The sequence below is a fragment of the Branchiostoma floridae genome, chromosome 7 (genome assembly GCF_000003815.2).
Source record: "Branchiostoma floridae strain S238N-H82 chromosome 7, Bfl_VNyyK, whole genome shotgun sequence".
Lineage (NCBI taxonomy): Eukaryota > Metazoa > Chordata > Leptocardii > Amphioxiformes > Branchiostomatidae > Branchiostoma > Branchiostoma floridae.
This window is the reverse complement of record NC_049985.1, coordinates 2,538,775-2,546,822: the sequence shown is the minus strand read 5'-3', so window position 1 is coordinate 2,546,822 and position 8,048 is coordinate 2,538,775. Positions and strand designations below refer to the sequence as shown.

General features: G+C 37.0%; 3 protein-coding genes across 3 annotated transcripts in view; all 3 read right to left on the bottom strand.

Annotated features, from left to right (window-relative positions):
* The window catches only part of LOC118419760 (zinc finger protein 525-like), a 16,710-nt gene that overhangs the window by 5,364 nt on the left and 3,298 nt on the right, over positions 1-8,048 (bottom strand). The gene's annotated exons all lie outside the window — the stretch shown is intronic.
* The window catches only part of LOC118419291 (zinc finger protein 436-like), a 14,846-nt gene that overhangs the window by 3,759 nt on the left and 3,039 nt on the right, over positions 1-8,048 (bottom strand). The gene's annotated exons all lie outside the window — the stretch shown is intronic.
* Positions 886-8,048, bottom strand: part of LOC118419290 (protein krueppel-like) — an 18,848-nt gene continuing 11,685 nt past the window's right edge. Inside the window, exon 3 of the mRNA XM_035825636.1 lies at positions 886-939. Coding sequence (XP_035681529.1) covers positions 886-939 — 54 coding nt within the window. The remainder of the gene's footprint in view (positions 940-8,048) is intronic.

The window sequence follows — 8,048 nt, the reverse complement described above, 5'->3', positions numbered from 1 at the left end:
TCAGTCAAACCTCACGAGATCACGCGAGATCTCGCGATTTTAGCCCCGAGATTCAGTCAAACCTCACGAGATCACGCGATTTTAGCCCCGAGATTCAAGCAGATGCATGGTAGCAAGCATTACATACGCACCTGAATAAAGTTTTGTTTAGACTAGGGTAGTCTTTTTGTGTAAAAATACATTTGAAAATGGTTTGCTTGTTAATTTGACATTTTTTGTCTACTAATTTCCAAATAAAGGTGCAAATGTTAAGACCACTGACTGAGAACTGACTGTATTATATATAGTTAAGTAGAAAGTGCAACAATAATTGAGACATTCAATATTTTGTCAAATATATTTATTATGACATGAATAAAAACACTGTACAGACGTTTCATTTAAGAAGTATGACTTTAGATACTTTAGTATAAGTTATTGAACCTATTGTCTACTTCATGGTGGTCCTATCCATGTGATCATAATAAAAGTCACTATAGAATAGTCTTTGTACACCAACAGTTACACAATAAAAACAATAAAACAAATTGATAATCGTGAAAACGTATCTAACAATCAGTAATGAATTGTTTCGGGTTGCTAATTTGGTGGCCATTGAAATAATATTGTAATAAAATGTATACAATAACATTTTATGGTGTATTTCCCTCATCAAAGGGGAAAAGGCTACAAGCACCAGAGCTAGACTATATGTTCTTAAGTTATCTTATAAATGCTGCACAAATGTGGCCTATAAATTATGATATATCATTTAATAACATATTTTGAAACTGTTGAACTTTGTTCAGTTAAGCCACATAGTTTTTTGGCTCAACAACAGAACCCTCGTGCAGTGGTCAGGTAGACTGAGAGGATGCTACAGCAGGCATGGTACTACTACTAGTACTAGGGGCCAGCCAGTTCCCAGTTCTCTTCAACTTTCAGCTGCTCTTGGGAGTCCTGCCAGGATGACAAAAAAGAATGATTAATCTACCGCTCAAAACAGTATTCTAAAAATACATGGCAACTTCTAACGTTACAATTCAAGGAAGCTATTACATACTATACACATACTATGTAGAATGGGATGAGGCTATATAGTATTCAGTCTTTCATGGAAATCAGCAGAATAACTAACACAGAACCGTGAGGGAACTGAACATTTGTCAAGATGAATACATAATGAATTAAAAATATATGTATATATATATATTATTGATATTATTAATATTATTAATAATCAAACAAGATGCAAAACTCTTCAGTTTTTCCCTTTGTTTAAAATCACCTATATACACATTCTTTTATTTAGAGCATATTTATCAGCCCTGTCAGTCTCCTTTCCTCTATATACTACTTACTTGTTACTTGATAAGGTCTATATTCATTTATTTATCACTTGCGGCTTTCCTGGCTAAGAAAGTTTTCATGTCTTCAGAGCATGCCAATCATAATGCTATGCAGGTATATAAGCTATACTAAGACAATGATCATTTCTGCGTCTAGAAATAAGCCTTACTTCGAAAACTTTAGGCCATGCAATAACATGCCAGGCCCCCTGGGACAGAGAGTTCAGGCGCACTTTTCATGCCAAAAATCCATGCATATTGCTCGCGACTAAAAATTTACGGCCGCGTCTAGAAAAAGTTCCTATGTAATAACACGCCATGACGTGTCTGGAACCCACAAAAAAATCCGCTAGTTCCAGAAAAAATTATGCAGTTAATTACAAACTAATTACTCCAAGACATCCTTGAGATCATTAGTCATCACCTCATGGCCTTGTAAAATTTTCAAAAATTCATATCTCACCCGAAATTCGTCCTAGAAACCTCCGGTTTTTAGCATTCGGTAGGACGTCTTCTCCATTATTGAAAACACAGCCAGTGCGCATGTCTAAAGCCCGCTCTCTTTCCCAGATCAGTCTGCAAGCTAGGCAAGGCATTAGTTCTACCGACCCTGGGGTCGAGATTTTCCCAGGTCACGTGGTACGATAATGAGCCAAGCTTTGCTCAGATCATCATCATCATATCCAAGATAAATCAGGCTGTCAAAGGTGTCCTCGTAATCCCCACGAGTTGTTCTATCTGCCTTGTGAATCTCAAGCGATGGACTTTTACGAGAAAGTATATATTTGATGTCAAAGTTGACCGATTTTCGACAGCTTTTTCCTATGGTTTCGCCATTGTTTTCAAGCCGAAATACGCACCGTATGGGGGTTTCGGGGTGTCCGCTTAGTGGGCGAGGTTCAACTGTTTCCGGGTCACGCTATACCGTTGCGGCAGTCACTCGTGACCTCACTCGGTAGCAGTGTACACATTCAAGTACTTTTGATGGTGCTGTCAGCGTTTTATCATGTTACGAAGTAATATTGAAATGTCTTTGAAGTATAAGACAGCACTATGATCTGTAAGGTGTTATTCCAATAGGTTGCGTCGTGGGTAAAGTGAACTGTAGGTAACGTTACCCGACGAAGGCTTTTTGCATCTGACTGTTAACTGTTGAAGATATTAGAGACATTGCTCGCGCCTGACTGAGGGATTAACTAAGATTAGAACAGTATATAGCTAATTAATAGCGAAAAACGTGTTCAGAAGAGAAACTGTGCCAATTTGAATTACACAAAAAAATAGCGCCGTAAGAATTGTAACGTTATATAGCTAATTTGTAGCGGAAAACGTGTTCAGAAGACGATCTGTGTCAATTTGAATGACACATCTAAAGGAACGTTGTGCGCTGCATTAAGTGTATATAGCTAACTCATAGCCAAAAACGTGTTCAGAAGAGAAACTGTGTCAATTTGAATGACAGACTTACAGAACAGTAAGAACTATAACGTTATGTAGCTACATGTAATAGCGCAAAACGTGTTCAGAAGACAAACTGTGTCAATTTGAATGACAAACTTGCAGATAGCGCAATAAGAACTGTACATAGCTAACTCATAGCGGAAAAGCGTTCAGGAGACAAACTGTGTCAATTTGAATGACACACTTAGAGGTAGCGCAATAAGAAATGTAAATAGCTAACTCATAGCGAAGTGTAACGTGATCAGAAGACAAACTGTGTCAATTTGAATGACACACTTGCAGATAGCGCAATAAGAACTGTATATAGCAAACTCATAGCGAAGTGTAACGTGATCAGAAGACGAACTGTGTCAATTTGAATGACACACTTGCAGATAGCGCAATAAGAACTGTATATAGCAAACTAATAGCGGAAAAAGTGTTCAGGAGACAAACTGTGTCAATTTGAATGACACACTTACAGGTAGCGCAATAAGAAATGTATATAGCAAACGAATAGCGGAAAAGTGTTCAGGAGACAAACTGTGTCAATTTGAATGACACACTTGCAGATAGCGCAATAAGAACTGTATATAGCAAACTAATAGCGGAAAAAGTGTTCAGAAGACAAACTGTGTCAATTTGAATGACACACTTGCAGATAGCGCAATAAGAAATGTACATAGCTAACTCATAGCGAAGTGTAACGTGTTCAGAAGACAAACTGTGTCAATTTGAATGACACACTTGCAGATAGCGCAATAAGAACTGTATATAGCAAACTAATAGCGGAAAAAGTGTTCAGGAGACAAACTGTGTCAATCGGCTGACCGTAAATCGAGCGCAATAAGAACTGTATATAGCAAACTAATAGCGGAAAAAGTGTTCAGGAGACAAACTGTGTCAATTTGAATGACACACTTACAGGTAGCGCAATAAGAAATGCATATAGCAAACTAATAGCGGAAAAAGTGTTCAGGAGACAAACTGTGTCAATTTGAATGACACACTTGCAGATAGTGCAATAAGAACTGTATATAGCAAACTAATAGCGGAAAAAGTGTTCAGAAGACAAACTGTGTCAATTTGAATGACACACTTGCAGATAGCGCAATAAGAAATGTACATAGCAAACTCATAGCGAAGTGTTACGTGTTCAGAAGACAAACTGTGTCAATTTGAATGACACACTTGCAGATAGCGCAATAAGAAATGTACATAGCAAACTCATAGCGAAGTGTTTCGTGGTCAGAAGACAAACTGTGTCAATTTGAATGACACACTTGCAGATAGCGCAATAAGAACTGTATATAGCAAACTAATAGCGGAAAAGTGTTCAGAAGACAAACTGTGTCAATTTGAATGACACACTTACAGGTAGCGCAATAAGAAATGTATATAGCTAACTCATAGCGAAGTGTAACGTGTTCAGAAGAGAAACTGTGTCAATTTGAATGACACACTCACAGAACAGTAAGAACTATAACGTTATGTAGCTACATGTAATAGCGCAAAACGTGTTCAGAAGACAAACTGTGTCAATTTGAATGACACACTCACAGAACAGTAAGAACTGTAACGTTATGTAGCTACATGTAATAGCGCAAAACGTGTTCAGAAGACAAACTGTGTCAATTTGAATGACACACTTGCAGATAGCGCAATAAGAACTGTACATAGCTTACTCATAGCGGAAAAGGCGTTCAGGAGACAAACTGTGTCAATTTGAATGACACACTTGCAGATAGCGCAATAAGAACTGTATATAGCAAACTAATAGCGGAAAAAGTGTTCAGAAGACAAACTGTGTCAATTTGAATGACACACTTACAGGTAGCGCAATAAGAAATGTACATAGCTAACTTATAGCGAACTGTAACGCGTTCAGTTGACAAACTGTGTCAATTTGAATGACACACTTGCAGATAGCGCAATAAGAACTGTATATAGCAAACTAATAGCGGAAAAAGTGTTCAGAAGACAAACTGTGTCAATTTGAATGACACATTTATAGAACAGCGATGTATGTAAGAACTGTATATATCAAACTTAAAGCAAAAAACGTGTTCAGAAGACTACCTGTGTCAATATGACACATTATAGAACAAAGCTGCAAGAACTGTATATAGCAAACTAATAGCGAAAAACGTGTTCAGGGGACAAACTGTGTCAATTTGAGTGGTACACTTGCAGAATAGCGCCGTAAGAACTGTATATACATGTAGCTAGCTTAAAGCAGAAAGCGTGTTCAAGAGACAAACTGTGTCAATTTTAATGACACACTTACAGAATAGCGCCAAAAAACTGCATATAGCTAACTTAAAGCATAAAGTGAGTTCAGAAGACTACCTGTGTCGATTTGAATGACACACCTATAGAATAAGCACTGTTACAACATGTATATATATTTAACTAACAGAACAACGTGTTCAAGAGACAAACTGTGTCAATTTGAATGACACATTATAGAACAGTGCTGTAAGAACTTTATATAGCAAACTAATAGCGAAAAACGTGTTCAGGAGACAAGCTGTGTCAATTTGAATGACACACTTACAGAATAGCGCCGTTAAAACAGTATATAACTAATTTAAAGCGAAAAGTGTATTCAGTAGACTACCTGTGTCAATTTGAATGACAGATTTATAGAAAAGTGCTGTAAGAACTGTATATAGCGGAAAACGTGTTCAGGGGACAAACTGTGTCAATTTGCATGACATACTCACATTATAGCGCCGTAAAAACAGTACATAGCTAACCAATTTAAAAAACGTGTTTAGGATAAAAAAATGTGTCTATGTGAATGACACATTCATAGAACAGCGAGGTAAATTTATTTTGACGAAAGCTTGCTCTAACAAAACCTTTTTCAATCGGATGATCATACTATTTAATTATCGCTTTACTTTACTTGTGTGTCATATGAATTGACACAGTTGCCCTCCTAACGAAGTTTTCTGTTGTAAAATGGTTATATGCAGTTCTTACAGCGCTTTTCTTTAGGTGTGTCATACAAATTGACACAGTTTTGTGTCCTGAACACATTAGCCGTTAAGATTTAGTCATACATTTGTATACTATACGTTCGGCGCTATTCTACAAATGTGTCGAAACAAATCGACACAGCTGTGCTTTTGACTACGTTTTCAGCAATAAAGTTGTTAGGTACAGCTTTTTACCAGTGTGTCATATAAATTGACACAAATTCTTTACTGTCCAACTTTTTCCGTGATCAATTTTACACACGTTAAACAGCGCTTTTCTAATTGTGGGTGATATAGATTGACACAGTTGTCCCCCGGGAAAACGTTTTCCATTTTTAAGACACGGTTCAAACATCGCTAACAAAGGTGTCAGACAAATTCACACAATTTCCCTCCTGAAAAAGTCGTCCGCCATCAAGACAATTTTACACTGATTTCACATCGTGTTTCATAGTGTGTCATATGAAATAACAGTTGTCCTCCTGACAAGGTTTTCTGTCATTTGATACAGTTGTCGTCCTGACCGTGAGGGTTTTCCGTTTTGTGAAATTTTAATAAGTTCTAAAAAACTTGTTAATTGACACAGTTGTCGTCCCGACCAAGTCTTCCATCAGTTTAATACTGTTTAATCATCGCACTAGTGTGCCATACTATCAGTGACAGTTGTCCACCAAAGTTTCCGTCATGAGGCAGTTTTATACTGTTTAGCACTCGGTTATTAATTGCAAAGCCGTCCTCCTGACAAAGTTTTCTGTTATAAACTATTGTGTCAATTAATGTGACAAATTAGCAGACTGAATAGATATGCTTAAATCGTATAATCATTCGATTGAAAAAGTTTTCGGCAGAGCGAGTTTTCCGTCATAAGATAGTTATTATGCGTTTCAAAAGTGTGTCATATGATTGACACAGTTTTCAGCTCAGACAGCGCAGTACTAGATTTGACAGTTTACTTGAACAAGTTAGTATTTCAGTTACTTTAAACCCTACCATGGTCCAAACTCCAGTAATCAGTTGTTAATTGATATGAAATAACCGCATCTAAAGTCATATATATACGAAGGAACGCCATTTAGTTCGTAAGAAGGGACCTTAGAACTTGTCTGACACACTTGCAGAAAAGCGCTGCCTGATCCGCGCTATTATATAAGTGTGTCATTCATATTGACACAGTTTGACTTCTGAACACGCATTAATATTCCGCTTTAAGTTAGCTATATACAGTTCTTACGGCGCTATTATGTAAGTGTGTCATTCAAATTGACACAGTTTGTCTCCTGAATACGTTTTTCGCTCCAAGTTAGCTATATACAGTTCTTACGGCACTATCATAGTTTGTTATATACAGTTATTTGGGCGCTGTCTACAAGTGTGTCATTCAAATTGACACAGTTTGACATTTTAACACGCATTCCGCTTTAAGTTAACTATATACAGTTCTTACAGCGCTATTCTATAATGCATTGTGTCATTCAAATTGACACAGTTTGTCTCCTGAACATGTTTTTCGCTCCAAGTTAGCTATATACAGTTCTTACGGCACTATCATGTAAGTGTGTTATTCAAATTGACACAGTTTGACTCCTGAACACGTTTTTCGCTATTAGTTAGCTATATACAGTTCTTACGGATTATCATGTAAGTGTGTCATTCAAATTGACACAGTTTGACTCCTGAACACGTTTTTCGCTATTAGTTAGCTATATACAGTTCTTACGGCACTATTTTATAAGTGTGTCATTCAAATTGACACAGTTTGACATTTGAACACGCATTGCGCTTTAAGTTAGCTATATACAGTTCTTACAGCGCTGTTCTATGAATGCATCATTCAAATTGACACAATTTGTCTCCTGAACACCCTTTTTCGCTATTAGTTAGCTATATACAGTTCATTCAGCTTTGTTCTGTAAGTGTGTCATTCAAATTGGCACAGTTTGACACCTGAATACGTTTTCCGCGATTTCTTAGCTATATACAGGTCTTGCATTGCTGTTCTTTAAATGTGTCATTCAAAGTGAAACATTTTGTCTCCTGAACACGTTTCTCGCTATTAGTGAGCTATACACAGTTCTTACGGCGCTATTATGTCAGTGTGTCATTCAAATTGACATAGTTTGTCTCCTGAACACGTTTACGCTCCTAGTTAGCTATATACAGTTCTTACGGCACTATCATGTAAGTGTGTCATTCAAATTGACACAGTTTGACTCCTGAACACGTTTTCCGCTATTAGTTAGCTATATACAGTTCTTTTAGCTTTGTTCTATAAGTGTGTCATTCAAATTGACACAGT